The following is a 21,051-nucleotide window of genomic DNA, read 5'->3' on the forward strand; positions in this document are numbered from 1 at the left end:
GTCTTGTCATAAAAATGGTATGACAAAAAAACGTGTTTAGTACCTCTCTTTATTACATATCTGTGAGAGATAACGGCGTTTAATAACAAGTTCGTACGTCACATTGTGAGATACCGTTTTCCGTAACAAAGCCATGCTGGTTTAAGGTTTCATGTTAAAAAGAATGACAACTTCGGAAACCAGTCAAAATAGTTCGCAAACATAAGCCAAAAACGGGTGACTGAACGTAGAGCTGATTTTACTCTCAGTAATACGAATTAGTTTTAAAACCGCCGTCGAATAAATTGTTTATGAAACCAAATCTGGGCGTTAACCTCGATTATGGGCGTTAATCTCGATTGTGGGCAGGGCCGTTCCTGACACTCAACGTCATCGGCGGGTTTTATTGGATGAATTCTAAGCAATAATTATAGGTAGGTAGTAAATAAAATACTACACTTCTTTCAGTATAATACCATTTTCTAATGTACTAGTTCATAAAAGTGGTTTTAAACTGAAAGGAGTTTAGTACTCTCTCTCTCTCTCTCTCTCTCTCTCTCTCTCTCTCTCTCTCTCTCTCTCTCTCTCTCTCTCTCTCTCTCTCTGTCTGTGGTCCTTAAACACATGTCTTACGTCATATCACCGTAAATACAATGTGTTAAATGCGTCATTAAATAAAACATCCCTCTCTCTCTCTCTCTCTCTCTCTCTCTCTCTCTCTCTCTCTCTCTCTCTCTCTCTCTCTCTCTCTTTGTGTGTGTGTGATCTTTACATATATTTAAAAGGGAGCGCCTCGTCTATATAAAAATCAATGACATTCTATACCTCATTTTTGGTCGAGTTAATTACTATACCATTATATTGTGGCAAAGGTTTGTCGCTAAATTGTAGGTAGTAAATAATGAAATGAAAATAATCCGGAGTCATCGTGGACCCTCGTCAGAAGGGTAGGGGCCCCAGACTTGTAGATGTTTAAATATTCTGTAAATTAAATTAAACCATTGAAATCAACCCGACTTTCGATTTTAAAATGAAGGGTAACACCTTTTCTTTTATTTCGTCTGGCAAAGATAACGATGTTATTGGTTTATTCTAAATGGTTAGATAATAAAATAATACGTGAGGAAACAAGTTTAATGTGTGTACTTTATTTTCCAAATTATTTCTATGTATGTGCTTGTAGCGCCGATTAGCGACTGCTGGGATGTGAAAACACGCCAGAACCAGAGCAGTGACGGCACGTACACGATCGACTCACCAGCCGGGGGTCAGGTGGACGTCAGGTGTGACATGACCACGGACAATGGCGGCTGGCTCACTTTCGTCAGGTATGAAGATCACAGAATTGTATGTTAGTTGTCTGTCTGAGAATCATGACGTTATTGTGGCGTTAGCTAAAGTTGTTTATATTGGTTTCCTTCTTTCTTTAATTTATATTTAGGGTATTATTTTTAAACATATGTACATGATTTGGAAATCTAAGCAATGGTATGTTCATTATTATTATTATTATTGTTATTGTTATTGTTGTTGTTGTTGTTGTTGTTTTGTTGTTGTTGTCATTGTTATTCCATTTCACCTTCAAATTTGTTTATGTTCTGCCCGACCTGTGATCGTCCACATCCTAGTTCTTGTATATCAAAGACCGTAGTATATACTATCCTCCATGTATATCCATTTGCGATATGTGTTTGTCCTTTTGTGATCGTCTGTATCACACAACTGCCATTTTGGTTTTCCTGTGACCTTAGTGTAAACACTCCAGGCAATAAAAGTTTAACGACACTACTAGAGCAGATCGATTAATTAATCAAAGCTAATGAATTGCAAACGTTTCGTAATTCCAATACGTAGTTTTGGATAAAACACGCTACCTTTTTCCACTAGCAGCAAGGTGTCTTTAAGATTCACTTTCCAAGAGACTAGACAACACATACCGCAGCCTTTGTTATACAAGTCGTCAAAAGAGTTCAGTGCTTACTTCAGACACTTACTATAGTCTACTACTACACCTTGAATCAGCTGACCAGTTACTAATTGTGTTGATGTAAACCATATTGAAAAATAAATCACATGAACAGGCAATTCACAGGTTAGTATCAGTTTCAGAAGTACACAAGATAGTTAGTGCCGTGGGTTAGAGCAGTGAATATTTAATTTTCAAGATAAATCAGTTTTAACATATTGTTACTCAGGCGGGTCCAGGGTGGTGTCGACTTCAACAGGACATGGGAAGAGTACAAGAACGGATTCGGCGACCTCTCAGGAGATTTCTGGTGGGGAAATGAATTTCTACACACTTTCACGGCAGCAAAGGTAATCAGTTTAGAATAGCAAGACTAACACATTTTGGTGGTGGTGGTGGTGGTGGGGGGGGGGACGGGGGTAATAAACGTATCCGTATGAGCGTGTGCTCTCGTGACAATTGGGTGAGAAAAAATAAAACTTAAACTTGAAATTAAAATGTTAAAAATGAGAAGATAACTTTTGTTTACGGTTCTACGTATACTGAAGTCTATGAAAATTCTAGTCCGCACATATGTCTAACAATATTATTGACGTGACGTCACCTCTGAAAACAATATTCCTCAATATATTTTGGACGTCTCCTATATTTATGAATATTTTTTAATATAATTATGTTGTGACCAGAGACGTATTTGAGTATTTAGCGATCCTATGCCACTAATATTTGTTACCCCCACTCCACGCTTTCAAAAAACACACACACACACACACACACACACACACACACACACACACACACACACACACACACACATACATACATACATACATACATACATATATACATATATATATATATATATATATATATATATATATATATATATATATCACTACCTGTTGTTGCCGTGATTACCATTTCTAGCCAACTGAAGATGTGAAAATAGCACAATTTTATTAGAATGGAAGCCGCCATGTTTGAACTTTAAATATGGAACGATTTTCAGCCTGTTGCTATTATTAATTAGGTTGTAGACGGAGTATTGTTTTGATAATTTAGGATATAATTTAAATATACTAGTGTATCGTAATTATTAGAAACAAATAGCAGTTTGTCATGGATGGTTGACCTAATTAATGACCTAACAAAATATTATCTGAAAATATATACATTTGATTTGTCGCTAAAAGTACTTTATTTAACCATCTACATAATTACCATAACTCACTTATTACAGATATTTTGTAAACCTAATTGAATTATGTCAACGGTCCATAATTCGAAGAAAAATAACGGCTATTTGGAGAGCAAAGGTGTGACGTATTATTTTAAGTCACTTGACGGGCATCCCCCGAATAATCGCAATGTCAAAGCGATTTACCAAGCTCGTGTAACGAGAACGCTTTAACGTCCTCTGCGACGTGGGGTAAATAGAAAAAAACCCACAAAAAAACCAATGAAAATAAGTTATTAAAAATTAATAAAAACATGTACTTGTAGCGTTCCTGTTTTTCAGTCTGTCTATCTTTTCATATTTTCCTTGGTTATTATATTCAGTTAAGATTCTGATTATATCTCTTACTAATTACATTAACAGCATGATCTAACTCTACTCACTTAGGAATATCAGGAACGTTATTTTCTCATTGCTACGAGGGATAATACAATAAGTGTCGTGCAACCGTTTTAAATGTTGTCGGCAGAAGTCCGTGCAAGAGTGTGGCCTGACTGAATCAACCAATCAGGTTGGTCAAGTTAGATTATTTTTCGACGCACGTTATTCATCCCCACTTGGGCTCGGGTTGTTTTTCGGTGAGGTTTGTTTTTGTGTGCTGTGTTTTTTTTCGTTTTATATATATGTAAACATGTTTGCTTCCATTCCTAGCTGTCTGCCCATTTATACATACATTTAACCAATGTATATCCTATAAGATTTGGTTATTAAAATTATAAATTAGCTACGTAAAGCGAGTCATGCAATGACCCGTGTTACGTGTAAGGTGTAATCGTCCCATATATAATTCCGTGTTTTTAACGTGAACGAACTGTCCGTCTAATCGTTTTGGCTGAGTTGGAGAACGGACGACCCGTCTGAATAAATTAAACCTGATTAAATTAGGATCTCGTTGATTTTAATAAGCGGTCTTCGTCATTGTCGATGGTTTGTAACCCCATTCCGAATAAGTGAGTCCTAATTATATGGATTAACGACTGCTTTAATAGGGTGTTTTGGTTAAAAAATAGCTTGTATATATAATATATATGATTTAACGCAGTTCGTGTACACCGGCATGGATGGGTAATCATGTAAGGTGTAGAGCCTAATTATTTGGTGTGGGCTGTCCTGCAGATGTAAATTTAATTCCGCGAATATTCTTTTTGTCGGGATTATCCACGACACATATTCATACACGTCCCTAAATATAAATATTTATTTGTATGGATATGTGGGTGTAAATTTATTTATTTAGTGGTAGTCAATTCATATATGGATTCTTAGAGGACTACCATACATATTTGTTATTTGTTTGTACTCCCTCGAATAAATGTGTAATATGTTTGTTAGTTTGGGTTTTCTGTGCTAGCCAAGTCGGTCTGGTTTATGGTAATTTCAGCCTTCTGGAGAATTATTAATCGACTCTTAGTACCAGCAAAAGTCACAACCGAAAGGGGTAGCCGAACCCGTGGTCCCCAGATTGGGACCCGAAAAGTAAATTTCATTACATACTGAATGATAATAAGCTTATACATTAATTTATTTTAGTAACAGAAGCATGTTAAACATCGACAATCCCGACTGGTTAGGACTTTACATCTATAGGTTAGTCCAGGGCCGTACCCTGACCAAAATCCATGGGGGGGGCACTAAATTTTATAAATAATTTTTAACATACTATAAAGATTAAACATTTCTATGCTATTACTGGAGATATATAAAAGAAAAGAAAAAAGGACAAGATTCTCGGGGGGGGGGGGGGGCAGCTGCCCCCCCCCCCCCCCCGGAGGGTACGGCCCTGTAGTCATACGCAAAAAACTCTAAACATCATAATCATAAACATCATCATTGTCAAATATATTTTATGCAAAATATGCCATAACAGCTAGGAAGTGTTGCATTTTAAAAGAATACTCTGAACTAGACGGTGTTTATATACGACGTGACTATATATAGGACGGCCGTGTATATAGCCTCCGCTAAAGAGGGCTGGCCGTGTTCACAGCAAACATGTATATAGGCGATAAATAAGTATTTGATGATCCATATTACCGAACCATCTGGAACAGGAGGAATACATACCAAGTACTGTACAAACAGTGCGTTTTCTGAACATGAGACGGGGGGGGGGGGGGGGGGGGGGGGAGGTTGGAAGGTAGTATACGAATCTATGAATAGCGTAATATTACCCCTTGTTATGTGAAAGAGAAACTAACTTCGGAGAGTACACAAACTAACAGGGCTTGAACTGAATAATTTTTCTCGGATTGCTATTTTGAGGCTCCTTACGTAAAAAAAAATTTAAACTAAATTTTACCGCAAATAAATATGACTAAAAGGTTATTTTGCTGTATTTAGTCATATTTCAAAAGCGCAAAATTGCAAGGGGCAATAAAACTCAAAATACATATTTTTATACCAGTAACGCTGCGGCCACACTCCCGGATCCCCCTCTAAATTTATGTAATGTTTCTGTAACAACCACCCCCACCCACCCCACCGCGACATGATTTTACCAACATTATAGTACATTTAATAATAATAATAATAACAACAATAGTGTATTATTATTAATTATTATTATTAGTCTACTACTTTTAGTCTACCACCACATTTGTGACGATGGAAAATGTTGTCCGTTTTCGAACCAAGCACTATAGCGTTGTAACCGTCTAGACTCTCCCCTGCTAAATTCTATGCACATGCGCTTGATAATAATAATAATAATAATAATAAAAGGCTAGTTAATGTTCCGACTGTTTATTATTTTATTTAAGCGTATTCGCAGGTATTTTCGTCATGAAATAATATATTTAAAAAAAAGGTTTTATTATATAGTCGCTGTAAAAGGAACGCAGGTCCGTAGGACCTCGGTTCCTAGGAACAGTAATCCTATCGGACCTCCATAGCTTAGTGTGACGGTACATGTTCTTAATTTCTTTTCGCCTGTGGCGATATTGTTTTAGAGGGCCGTGTGCAGTTCCAATATGCACTTAGCCCAGGTGGGCACCTTGTTACGTAATACCTTCGCGCGACCGTGCATCCCAATATGCACTTAGTTCAGGTGTGGAGGCCATGTGGCCAGTAGTTACGTAATGCCTCCGCGAGTGCGGCTTTTACGACCGTGATTTTGGCGACTAGGCGTCATTGAGTCTGGTCATCTAAGAGAAAATATGCCGGCGTGGTGTCTGTGGAAATATCACTTGATAGGGGGAGGGCCGCGCTGTACCCCCAGGCGATACTGGGCTTTTATAATAAATAGCTAGGGTTTTAGAGATATCGGGGAGAAACATATTGGAAGGCTTTCAGGGAACGTTAGTCCGTTTGGACTCGGTAAATATCATTTCTGTAACCTTGATGTGATTGATGTGACTTTAAATATTTTAATACTGTATTATACCAATATTATTTCGACGGTGCTGCCGGTCATCTGACGCAGTATACTGTAGGCTCACAGTTCTAAATAATTATTAAGGCTTAGCCAGTCATCCTAGACGACCTAGGTAAACTGTAGGTTATTGTCTTTATTGTGATAGGTACCAGTATAAATTCTGTGTTACAAGGTTACTGAACGAGTAGTAAGGGTTAATTAAAAATTAACCAGTTAGGAATAGAGTTGTAATTCCTTTATTAATTAAGTTCTCCTGGAAGCGTTTCTCAATTATCACACGTGTGGGTGTTGTGTCACGGTGAAGTGATTAGCATATTGTGTAAACTAGACACCTAGAGATTAACTAATTAAGTGATCAGTTCTGGGTTGTTATTATTTGTTGTTAATTAACTACTGCAGCAGTACATTTGTCAGCGTAGGTTAATACAGATTCCAAAGTGTATTGTGTTTTTGTTGTTTTCTAGTGAACTAAACGTGCTATAGTACATATACTTTATATAAGATCGTATCTCTGATAATACCAAGACGAGCCACACTAGGGTATAACCGCCTGTTACAGAGAGATCTAATAGATATACAGTTAGGAGAGATATTTTGATAATCGTGTTTCATTCAGTTACGGGTATTATAGGATCCCCGTGACACTTAGGAACCATAGTCCTACCCGGACTTTCATTCCTGGTTTATTTTAAAGTTGTTTTTTATCCTAGGACTTGTATTCCTACCGGACTTACATTTCTTCTACAGTAGTGACAGAAATATTAGTCCGGCAAATTAGATGTCCGTTTATTATACTCTGCAATTTGCACGAGCTGCCAGAAAGACACGAGAAAAAAAGTGAGGTGTTGGCAGCCTTCCCTCGTAGTATGATGGATAAGTGTATCAGTCTCTTAAGATTATTGTGGGTTAAAATTTCCATGTCAAAAACATATTTTAAGTTTGAGTATCAACTTAAATTATTTTTGTTACGTAACAGACTTGTCGATCAGATACGTGAGTGAATTTTGTAATCGTCTTACATTTTTGTTAGCATATTGAAGTAGGACGAATATCTTGCTTTTTTCAAAAGTATATAATGCAACTACAAATATAAAGTAGGCTATATGTCCATGGGTTCAACACGAAGAAATGCCCCCCACCCCTCAATATGTAGCCCAAAATTGTTTTAAAAATATATATATATGAAAACTTAACTCCCAAAAACTTAACATTTGGTGAATAACAAAAGACAATTCCCATATACACCAACATAATTTTTAATAATATGTTTTGTAAGTTTATATTTTGACGGTAAATCACAATCTGATTAATTGTGATTTTTCTTAATCTTTGTCCGATCGGACTTCCATTCCTCGGAATCCTAGTCTGTGGGACCTGTATCCCTAGGAATTTAAGTATGTGGGACGTGCATTCCGAGGAATGTAAGTCCGCGCGATTTTTATTCCGGTTACTCCTAGTCCTCAGGACTTTCAATCCTTGTCTGCCTAGTCCCCTGGAATTGATTTCCGATAGTTTGCTTATTACATATATATGATTCCTGAAAATCCCTGAAATAAAACTTTAAAAACTGTACTTTGTTATAGTAGTTAGTACTTATAACTAGTACTATAATGACCAGTTACTACAATATAAAATAACAGGAATAATAAGCATGAAAATTTGACTTTTAATCATGAACAATTAAAAATAGCATCAAAACACTTGAAATTAATTATCACTGACTGCCGTACGGCAGTTTTGACCATAAAGAGCATAAGATACGAGTTGGGGAAAGGGTCTGTATTAGTATACCTGGCCGTTAGGAACACCATAAGCATTCGAGACTGGGTGGAGGTGGGGGTCGGGGGGTCACTCCTTGGGGGGGGGGGGGGGGCAATGGACACGTTCGGGCAAAATGAGCTGGCCTACAATCTTCACCATGCATTTCCATAATTTTACTCACAATATAAGTTGTAATCCATGTAAAAATGCAGACTGATTTGTTTGGAATCCTATTTAGCGTCTTGGTATTAATGCGAATATAAATCTACGTTGTGTTCCAGATTCGGACATTTTCGTTTCATTCGGCCAATACAAATCGGCAAAAAGGGAGCCTGAAATGCCTATTGCGACCAAAACTGGCAGGTGTAAAAGTGTCATGAGTAGTTTGTTTGTTTAAAAGGATCTTTGTAAATTGTGTATGCATATTATTGACATTATGATAATTGTTCAGGGGTTACTGTTTTGTTTAATCTGTGTAGTAGCCCATTGAGCTGCTAAAACCCACTCTTAGTCATTGATATTTCTATTAATTGATAAACATTAATGAAAACCATTTAACATATTGTTTTATCGATGGTATGGTTTACTGGGACTAAGATATCATAGAGGATAGTCTGATATGTCATATGTTAGACCAAATTAATTTTTGAAAATGAGCAAAATTGACAAAGCAGGCACATGTTCAGTAAGCTATGCAGGGGAGAGGTATAGAAATTTGCTTTGAAGAGGGTTGTTTACAACACGCCACCCCACACCCTGTGTACACGCGCCTGCAACATTACTGACAAAAAGGTACAAATTTAAAACTATATAATAACAAGATAATATATATAACGCAAATATCAGTGTTATAGGTAAATTATTATTATTATCATCATCATCAAATACCAGTATATAATGTCTAACAGATAATTGTGTTGGTATATCATATGGGCAAGTTATACTTATTTGCGAATACTAATATGCTTCGAATTACGGAAAATGTTTTTGAGTGACTTTTAAATGCTTAAACATTTATTAGTTGGAACAATACGCAATGAATAACGACCTTGGTTCTGCTCATGTAATAAGGTCAACAAAATGTTTACAAACTCTTGAAAATGATATAAATGGAAAATATTGGAATAAATAGAACATATTTAAATAAAGAGAGGCGCTAGTATCCTAAGTTAATTAAATAAACCAAAAAGGAAACTGTTTTTCGTTTTGTTTACATATATAATTTAATTTTTATGTGTACGACCGGACTTAAATTTTGATTGTCCAGGAATGCAAGTCCAGCCTGGACTTGATATCCTGGCAGTCAGACCAGTATTTCTAAGGAACGTAAATCCTAGGACCTGCATTCCTAGGAGATTATGTCCGGCCAGACAACTGTTACTACGGACTTGCATTCCGTTCACACCGGCCCTCATTTGCAGAAGTCTTGGCGGTCGTTTATATAAAATTCTAAAATATATTATACGGTTGTCGTATATACAGCCTCATCACTACGAGTCTGTTTTACAGTATTTTTATGACTTTTCACAAGACGACTTCCAAATTTTAAAAATGAAGCGTGTCATGGAATTCCCTCGATCGTAGTTCAATTAAAATGTTTTGGATCATACAATAACTAGGTTTGGTATTCCAAATGAATGTAATTTCCATTTATAATCCATATTTAGAGAAATAAGCTCACTAAATCCGTGATTGAACGCCTTTAATTACTACTTTGAGGCATTTACAACTTAGTGCCATAGTGTGCGCTATTTATAACGTGACCTTCTTTGTCGTTTTTGGGGGGGATCGTTATTTTCATCGTGACCTTTATTACCTTATATGGAATATCCCTATTTTTATCCGACCTTTTTGCCCAAATAAGGGGTTTGTACGGGATATAAAAAGTGCGTGGTTATAACAATTGGCGTTCAGTCTCTCGGACCATAACGATTTTTAAAGAAAAAATAATAACTAAAGAGCTCCGAAGGTAACAGCAAATAAAGAAATATCATCACACAAATACAGCGTGCACACACAGAACAGATAAAGATTAAGTATTTAAAGATTACAGATTACAGATTTTCACAGTGTTAGGTTCACGATAATGTTACGTTCCTCGCCTTGACGCAGTGACAGTTGACATACTGAGTGTCGGGGTAGGATAAAACTTCGAATTTAGTAAATAAGTATAAATAAATGAATGATTTAATTAATTATAAAGTTAATAATGAAATGCATTTTTGTAGTTAATCTGTTGAGATTATTATACTACTGTTACTATTAATTGTTTACAAGAATACATTCCTTGAGTTTAACTTCACCTGACTTTACTTTCATTTTTTTTCATATCACAGGACAGTAACAGCAATAATGACTCTTTATTTATATTGCACTTTGTGTCCCTCTCATCTACCAGCTTCAAAATACATTTCTCAAATTTATTACATTATTTTTCTGTTTACAACCTGTGTTGTGAGTTACGGCCATATATATTCTCCATACCTGTTTGTTATTTCTTCTGACACTTTGTGTGCCTCTCATCTACCAGTTTCAAAATACATTTCTCAAATTTATTACATTATTTTCTGTTTACAACCTGTGTTGTGAGTTACGGTCATATATATATTCTCCAAACCTGTTTGTTATTTCTTCTGGCCATCAATATTATATTATAGGATTACAAAACGCTGTGACGTCATCAATATCAATGGATATTATCCTAATCCTGGTTATTTCTACAGGATGTGGTCATTATATTATATGATTAAAGGCATATTGTCACAGACTACTGACCTATTTAATGGTCTAACAAAGTATTACCTGAACAAACATAATTTGATTTGTCCGTAAATGTACTTTATTCAACTATCTTCATAACCACCATACACCATTTATTGATGACATTTTGTAAAAATATTTGAATTATGGAATTGGTCCATAATTCAAAAACTAAAATTGCCGAGAGGAATGACATGGATTTCACTCCATCATTGTTAAGTTAAGGTGATGCGATAGCTACATTTGTTTTCCAACAATTAATGTAATTTTTATTTGTTATCCATTTTTAGAGAAATAAGGGCCTTAAATTCGTGATAGTATGCCTTTAAAATATTCTGTGACGTCATCAATATTGCTGGATATTCTCCTAACCCTGGCTGTTATTTCTGCAGGATGTCGAGATGCGGGTCGACATGAGTGACGGGAAGGGTAACCACGCCTACGCCTTGTACGACAGTTTACACGTGGACGACGAGGCCAACAACTATACCATCCACTTCGGACAATACAGCGGGAATGCCGGAGATTCGCTTCGATATTATAAGGAGTGCGTGTGCAGTAATTTATTCAGGAGGGGTCTAGACTAAGGCGAGCGAATTTTATGGGCGTGGGATTGGGGTGGGTGGGTCGGTGTCGATGCATGCTCCCATGAGAAACATACTGAACCTATACAAGCCTATGCTACAATATGAGTAGCGTGCTCAGGAGGCCTGTCGCCTTTCAAATTTTTTTACTGGTATCATGGTCTTCACATACACACACACAACCACACCCACCCACACACACATACACACACAACCACACACACACACACACACACACACACACACACAATAAGATGTTACGCGTACAAGTAACATAGTTCAGCAGAAAATAAATTAGAACATTGTTTTAAAAAGTAGCATTTTCAATAACATAAAGTTCCAATATAAATCTGTAAAAATAAGATATTTATTGTCTTTAAACAAAACCCCAAACAGACTAAAATTTAATATTATTAAATAGTTTCGCTTCATGTTCTATTAGATTACTGACCAGCTGCAACATTTAAAAAGAGCACCTCTAGTATTGAGGAAGTTAGCAACATTAAAAAGGTCGCTTATGGCAAGGATTGCAGAGCTGAGTTCATGGCACACCACCAACTTTTCCCTGTTACTCCGTTCAAAAGACTTCAAATGTCGTATTTTAACACCTGAAATAAAACAAAAATCTCGGGTAAGCATTTCCCTATAGAAATCCAGGTTCGGGCCCACAAATGCATATATTTTCATCCACAGACATTCACCCCACCCCCGCTCCCATTTTCAAATGCAGTGAAACCCTGCTATTAAGACCACTCATAGGACAATAAATATGGTCTTATTAGCATGGTGGTCTTATTAGTGGGTTACTATGAAATGTAAAACGTGTCTATCGTCTATTGTTGTATACTCTGTGGGCCCTGTGTAACAGTCTTGAATAGTACATGCCTCCCGACCCACCCCTCTAAATACTTGTTCAATAATGTCATTAGATGTCATTACAGGCGTAGTGTACCTTTCAAGACTGTTACACGGGTCCACGGAGCATATTTAAAAATGGGGGGGGGGGGGGGCGGGTATAGAGTGAAAGTCTGAATGAAAGTACATGTATTTATGGGTCCAAACCTTCGGGAGGTGTGGGGGGGGGGGGGGGGAGACATGCTTCCCCGAGAACATTTTGAATTTCAGGTGTTCAAATACGCCATTACAAGTTTTCTGAACAGAATAACCGGGAAAAGTGGGTGGTATGGCATAACCGCTGCGGCTCCCTGCTCCGTAGCCCTAATGACCGTCTTTGCTTGGTTGTACATGAAAAGTTAATTCACGTCTTTTTCAGTACGTCTTATAGATGTCAATATGAGAACGTCTTTTAGATATCAATACCAGGACATCTTTTACATGTCACTTTTGAGACAACTATAATGTATCAATAACACGTAGTCTTTTTGATTACATGGCACTTGCGAGTGCGAGTGCGAATGCGAATAATTTTTAGATGCTCATATACCACTAGAGTTTCGAGCATGTCCGTCCCGGGGCCTGTCTCTGAATAGCCAGTGACTTGCTCCGGGACAGAAAAAATTAAGGGGACAATTTTGAAATTTACATCCAAAAATTAAATAGTGGGCCTTTAAAAGTTTGATGCGCATCTCTAATTAATATAATTAATAAAAAAAGAAATCTACTCATTAAATTTGGTCGCTAGATTAGATCGGGCGGTCCGACCTCCGATAACATCGGTGTCCTGTGGGATCGGGGGGAGGGGGAATTTGGGATGAAAATGGACAGAATGTTGAAAGTAGTAATTAGTAAAAAAAAATTAATAGGATTAAAAAAAAATTGAAAAAAAAATTACAAGCCAAAAATAAAATGAATTGACTGCTCGGCCGAATATTTATATAATTTGGAGCGTTTTAGGACAGTCCAAAAATAAATAAGAGAATGAAAAAAAAGAGGATCGGACTATTTAATTTTAATTTTTTTTTTTTTTTTTTTAAGTAATTTGGAAATAAAATTTTGAACGAAGGCCTAAAAGTTTAAAGTCCGATCTATATGGTCCGGGCCGGGGGAAGGGAGTTACGTTTGAGGTGGGCGGAATTTGGAATACGAATTTAGTAGTTAGGTCAAAGACCGAAAGGAAAATGAGCCCTTGACCAGATGGTGTTGGACTCCAGCTCTTTGGGACGAAGGGGCCTGGTGGTTGAGAGGTCGCAGTAAACTCCCCCTTCACACACTCGCGGTACCGTCCTGGAAGCTTGTTACGGGGTTATGGGGTTGAAGGGAGAGAAACCTCGACGTTTCCTAAACACGTACATTGTAGCACAGCTCGAGTAGGAGTGGTCACTTTTTGAGACATCCATAATATGTCAACAACGTCGTCTTTTAGACGTCAATACCAAGACATCTTTTAGATGTCACTTTTGACACTTCTATAATATATCAATAATGCGTCTTTTATACATCAATGGCATGTCTTTTTTAAGACTTATCGTCTAAAAGTGATCTTTTATACACCACAGGAATTATGTATAAAAGTGTGTGTGTGTGTGTGTGTGTGTGTGTGTGTGTGTGTGTGTGTGTGTGTGTGTGTGTGTGTGTGTGTGTGTGTGTGTGTGTGTGTGTTACATATCAATACCGGGATGGCATTTTTTAATATTCTTTTATGTCAGCATTGTGATGTCTTTTATACATCTATACTGGCACTACTGACAAATTGAGTTTTAAGATTAGTTATTCTACCACACCATCATATTGGAAACTACATAACACTATTAACATATAACAGTTTATTCATTGAAAAGATGCAAAATTACAAACAATATAGCATTCTTCCGTAACATACAGAATTATAGATAGTGGTATAATTCCAAAGAGCTATACAAATACAAGTCGCACCAATATTCAAAACTGGGGACAAAATGAAACTACAAATCATAGGCCCTTATTTGTATTACCAACAGTGTCTATGTTGCTAGAAAAAGCATATCTCTCGGCAACTATATGAACAAACATGAACTTTTTTCACGTTAAAGCTGCCCTCATAGCAAGCATCCTGCTCTATATATTTATTAAAATAGCAGTCTGCTTAATTTTTGTCTGGTGTATATGCATAACGATGGAATATCCCAATCCTGCTCTGCACTCTCGAAGCAGTATACTTGACGGCATCTGAGAATACAAATGTTCAACTTAGTCAAATTATTAAAGCTAAAACAGTATTTACATGACTGGTATGGTAGTTTCTGTCCTACTCTACATGAACATACTCTAACGTATTTACTGTAAAACACAAATATTTCTGAAATCCTTTTGAGGGTGAAAATGGAATTTTACAAGTATTTAATTTTACTATGTTTCATGACAAACTCTTTTGTTTTTGTCAGTATATTGATTTACAAATTTGGCAGTAGCGTAACTTTGCTATAGAGCCCTATGTCGGAGAGTTTTATAATGTGACGTAACTTATACTCTACATGGCTATTCTGCGATGACGTCCACAGGCACTCGACATATTTGGGTCACCCTACCCCAGACAATCGCATAGTGATTACCTGTGGTTACACGTGTTCAAATTGGGAGCACCCAGTGGTAAATTTATCAAACTGTAGCATCAAATTATATATAGGCTCGACATAATTTATATGTAACCAGAAATATATCTAATAGATGTCAAGTATGCTACCGTATGTTTATACATCAATAGAGATATCAAATAGGAAGGAAGGAAATGTTTTATTTAATGACGCACTCAACACATTTTATTTACCGTTATATGACGTCAGACATATGGTTAAGGATCACACAGATATTAAGAGAGGAAACTCGCTGTCGTCACTATATGGCTACTTTTTTCGATTAGCAGAAAGGGATCATTTATATGCACCACCCCACAGACAGGATAGTACATACCACGGCCTTTGTTACACCAATTGTAGAGCACTGGCTAGAACGAGAACTAGACCAAAGGGTCCACCGACGAGGATCGATCCTAGACCGACCGCGCATCTGGCGGGCGCTTTACCACTGGGCTACGTCCCGCCCCAAATAGAAAGGCGTCTAAAAGATGTCAACGGAAAGATATCTAATAGATGCCAATTTATCAACATGATTTATACGTCAACGGAAAGATATCTAATAGATGCCAATTTATCCACATATTTTATACGTCAACGGAAAGATATCTAATAGATGCCAATTTATCCACATATTTTAGACGTCGACGGAAAGATATCTAATAGATGCCAATTTATCCACATGATTTAGACGTCGAGGGAAAGATATCTAATAGATGCCAATTTATCCACATGATTTAGACGTCGACTGAAAGATATCTAATAGATGCCAATTTATCCACATGATTTAGACGTCAGCGGAAAGATGTCTAATAGATGCCAATTTATCAACATATTTCAGACGTCAACGGAAAGATATCTAATAGATGCCAATTTATCAACATGCTTTAGACGTCAACGGAAAGATATCTAATAGATGCCAATTTATCAACATGCTTTAGACGTCAACGGACAGGCATCTAAAAGATGCCAATTTATCAAAATTATTTATACGTCGACGGACAGGCGTCTAAAAGATGTCTTTTATATATCATTTTGAAACGAATTCCTGACCAAAAATCAACCACTAAAATACATCAAAACGACGTCATGTGCCCACTGGGTACACATTGGCTAACTGACCCTTTTGTTAATGTATAATGATTTCTTACCTGCAACCTTTTGCGTGTCGTGTATTAATTTAATAGGTAACATAATGCAGTGGAAAGCAATTAAAGATGAATGACTTTTTCAAAAAGTGTGTAATAGAATGAGTGAATAAAACGTATTATATTGATACTTTAAATAAAGAATTTATGTAGTTCATGACTCTCTCTCTCTCTCTCTCTCTCTCGCTCACTCGCTCACTCGCTCACACACTCACACACTCACACACACTGTGCAAAAGTGTGTGTGTGTGTAGACACTTTTTTGGCACCGTCCTGTGCCACTGTAATACACAAACACACACACACACACACACATTGGGCTGGGGAGGATGGGTTCCCACACTCGATGAAAAAGGTTTGCACTAGCTTGGCCATGCTTTGACACTGACGGGTAGCCTACCCGTCCAATGTGTATATAGTCAACCTGTATATATCGGTCACTCAAGGGACCTGACAAAAGTGGCCGTTATGGACAGATGGCTGTTATATATCTTTACTACATAAAAATGTGATTTGGCCCCGCCCCAGTCCAAAGTTCACACACACACACACACACACACACACACACACATATATATTATCTACATGGTAATTATCAAGCTCAGCAACATATTACGTTCCCCACTAAATGCATTGTATTCTAGTTAGACCACGGTTATTGCGGCCGTTCAGTGACGAGTGTAATAACATTGACTATTTTATTGAATTCCAGTCCAATGTTCATGCACAATAACAAGCCTTTCGGCACCTACGACCACGAGGGCTACATGGAAAGCGCGAAGAAGTACTACAGCGGCTTCTGGTTCCATATCAGCACCACAGCTCTCCCGACCGGGCGGTACAATGCAGTTAGTATGAGTGTCAACTGCGTCAAGCAGTCAATGATATGTGTTGTGTACTTAAACTTGCTACATACCAATTTACTCTTACTATATTAATAACGACCTTCAATTAAAATAATAATAATAATGTACACACACACACACACACACACACACACACACACACACACACACACACACACACACATACACATATGCATACATACATACTACACGATTTTCAGTTTAATACCATTTTTAAGAACGAGTATATTAAAAAATGGTATCTAGCGAGCTGGTGTTCGAGTGTCGGCATAGGCCCCGCCCACAATCGATGACCCAGATTTTGATTACATAAATAGTATATTCGACGGCGGTTTGAAAACTACTTCGTATTACTGAGAGTAAAATTAGCCCTGCGTTCAGCCACACGTTTTTCGATTAATTTGCGAACTATTTTGACTGGTTTCCGAAATGGTCATTCTTTTTAACATGAAGCGCATAAACCAGTCTGGTGGACGTTTTCTGCTTGGTCTGGCTGAACTCAGCACTGCTTTCAATAAGAAATGTACAAATCTTACGTCACATTGTGTTGACCCCATTCTTCCGTAATGTGCTGTTGGCCAATCGCGTTAGCGTTTATATCTCACAACCGATATCTCACATTGTGACGTACGATTCTGTTATTAAACTCTGTTATCTCTCACAGGTATGTAATAAATAGACCGAGCAGAAAAAAACGTCCGGCAGACTGTTTTGTGCGTTTCATGTTAAAACGAATTACCACTTCGAAATCCAGTCAAAATAGTTCGCAAACGTTAGTAGAAAACGGCGGGCTGAACTGAGGGTTGATTTTATTATCAGTAATACGAAGTAATTTTAAAACCGCCGTCGAATAAACTGTTTGTGAAATCCAAATCTTGTCATTAACGTCGCCCTATTCTGATACTCAAACACCAGCTGCTCTGAATGTTTTACTTTTTGATGAATTCTAAGCAATAGTTATAGGTAGGTAATAAATAAAATACGACACTCCTTTCAGTTTAATACCATTTTTATGAACTAGTACATTAGAAAATGGTATCTAGCTCACATTTGCTCGCTACATACCATTTTCTATCTCAGCTTTGTTAAGGAAAACGGTATCTCACAATGTTACGTACGATTCTGTTATTAAACTCTGTTATCTCTTACAGGTAAGTAATAAATAGACCGAGCAGAAATTTTTTCAGCTGACTGTTTTGTGCGCTTCATGTTAAAAATAATGAACACTTCGAAATCCAGTCAAAATAGTTCGCAAACGTTAGTAGAAAACGGCTGGCTGAACTGAGGGTTGATTTTACTCTCCATAATACGAAGTAGTATGAACTAGTACATTAGAAAATAGTATCTAGCTCATTTTTGCTCGCTACATACCATTTTCTAATGCACTCGTTCATAAAAATGGTATTAAACTGAAAGTCCTCTCTCTCTCTCTCTCTCTCTCTCTCTCTCGATATATATATATATATATATTGGGGGGGGGGGGGGGGGGGGACAACTTATCCCATCCACATTTTCAAAAGCAACAACGTGTTTTGGACTCCCGCTATTAAAAAAACTTCTTGATCTGCGCCTGCTTTGTCATTAATGTAATTTACTAAATGGGTGCTATTGGGAATAGAACACTGTAAAGTAACTATAAGATAGGTTGATATATTATGACTCTCAGGTTGTATGTCTTTGAATAGTATATAATATTTATTATTTACTAATGCACGGGCAAGTTTTCATCTGAAGGCCACGTTCCCTATTAGTGTGGGGAGGGGGGGGGGTCAGGTCTTAATATCGTGATGTTCATTGTGACATATTGCACACACATACACACACACACATGGCCAGAATATGGTATACCCGCGATTGGTGGAGGAGTGGCCCTCTGCCCAACCCCACACACACACCTCTGGCTTCGTATGTAGGTGTATTTTATATGGTTTTATATTGTTTGTCCGTGTTTTGTGATACACGTTTATATTTGTTCAATTGATAGGTTGTTTGATAGTGACTGATAATAATGAATGTCATGGGATTAAATTGTTTTCAGTGTTAAAGAGTTAATAAATGCATTGAACGTTATATGATTGATGGGTAGGGAGAAACAATTTTCGATTTAAAAAGTGGATATTTAAAAACTAATTCATCATTATTTAGATCAAGAAAAATATTATTTTTAATATATTAATTAATAAATGCAGAAAATCTATTTTTAAAGCGATATTGATTTAAAAGTATTAAGAAATACTGATGCATATAATGCTTAAAAAACTTAAATATTAATATTTACACCCCTTGATTCCGCTATTAAACGTCTCTTGAAAACTGATATTCTATATATTGAGAGCAAAGCATTGATGAATTCATTTGAGCAATTTTGTGTTTGGAAGTAACACCCAAAAAGCAATACTTTTTTTAACAATTCTAAAGAAAAAACATTATCCTTAAACATATATACACATAAAGTTCATCACAATACAACAATAAATGACACATATCTTCTTGTTTAAAACAAGCAGGACATTGGCTAGATGCTACTTTACGGTATTTAAATAATTTGGAATATATGAATATAATGCTATGTGCTATCTTAAAATCTAAGTCAACAAATTCCGAAGTCTTATCACAATAATGTATAATTTTCCAAACTGGCTTCCAATCGTGGCCTAACCACGACGGCACCGAGGCCGGTGATATATAGGAAGAAAGGAAATGTTTTATTTAACGACACACTCAACACATTGTATTTACGGTTATATGGCGTCAGACATGGTTACGGATCACACAGATGTTGAGAGAGGAAACCCGCTGTCGCCACTTCATGGGCTACTCTTTTCGATTAGCACCTATGGATGTTTTATATGCACCATCCCACAGACAGGGTAGTACATACCACGGCCTTTGTTACACCAGTTGTGGAGCACTGGCTGGAACGAGAAATATATCAATGGGTCCACCGACAGGGATCGATCCTAGACCGACCGCGCATCAAGCGAACGCTTTACCACTGGGCTACGTCCCGCCCCTCGATATAGGTGACCGTCTAGTATGTGGAATATTTGTCATTGTAATGTTGGTTTTGGTTGGGGGGTTTTTCACGATTTGTGTCTAGACAAAACGTTGGGGAAATCTACCGGTAATCAAAGGTAGGTCCTAGTAGAGTACAAAAATGTCATCTCAAGCTGTCCAACGTCCCAGCGGTGTTATCTGTTATTAACTTTCTGGACACAGTACTGAATACTCTACGTTATATATGGTAATTAAAATTTATACATTTTATTCCTTTCATTTATTATTTATTTCATTATGTTAAATTTACACAATTGGATTTGTTTCGCTTCTGCCTTCATTAAACAAATCCATAAATATCAGATATATATCGCAATAAATACTGCAATACGGTTTGTCGTATCGTTGCACCCCTACAGGTCTATATTGATAATCACATTTATTGGGAACGATAAAAGCAGCATTAAAGTCGTTTGTTATTTGTGTTTTTTTACAGACAGTGTATTGGCCAACATGGAAAGGAATGAAGTCTCTGAAAGAAATCACAATGTCAATCAGACCAAAGGGAGTGGTTTAAAGAATTGCTGTCTCCAGGTCTTAAGTGCGGAAATAAATACTATTAAATTGAGTGAACCGTACTTCTGTTTTACTGTCTTAAATAACTACATGGATGGATGGGTTTGTTTGGTGATGTATACATAGTCATGTGGATGATCCAGTTAGATGCGTTATTAAAATGTGATGAATTGAAACACGACATTCCACATAACACATATGCATAAAACAAACATGAATTAATAGATATGTAGCTAGTAATATATTAGTGGAAGCTAGTAATGTATTAGCTTTGACACAGTTCTGTACAAAAACA

At 36.9% G+C, this 21,051-nt stretch overlaps 1 protein-coding gene across 2 annotated transcripts in view; it reads left to right on the forward strand.

Moving 5' to 3' along the window:
* Positions 1-20,809, forward strand: part of LOC121376825 (fibrinogen-like protein A) — a 32,293-nt gene extending 11,484 nt beyond the window's left edge. For both annotated transcript variants that reach the window (XM_041504602.1, XM_041504603.1), the window contains 5 exons: positions 1,163-1,307; positions 2,175-2,295; positions 11,469-11,623; positions 17,030-17,165; positions 20,677-20,809. In XM_041504602.1, coding sequence (XP_041360536.1) covers positions 1,163-1,307; positions 2,175-2,295; positions 11,469-11,623; positions 17,030-17,165; positions 20,677-20,757 — 638 coding nt within the window. In that variant the 3' untranslated portion in view covers positions 20,758-20,809. The remainder of the gene's footprint in view (positions 1-1,162; positions 1,308-2,174; positions 2,296-11,468; positions 11,624-17,029; positions 17,166-20,676) is intronic.
* Positions 20,810-21,051: the final 242 nt, after the last annotated feature.

Source organism: Gigantopelta aegis, chromosome 7 (assembly GCF_016097555.1).
Source record: "Gigantopelta aegis isolate Gae_Host chromosome 7, Gae_host_genome, whole genome shotgun sequence".
In the NCBI taxonomy this organism is placed as follows: Eukaryota; Metazoa; Mollusca; class Gastropoda; order Neomphalida; family Peltospiridae; genus Gigantopelta; species Gigantopelta aegis.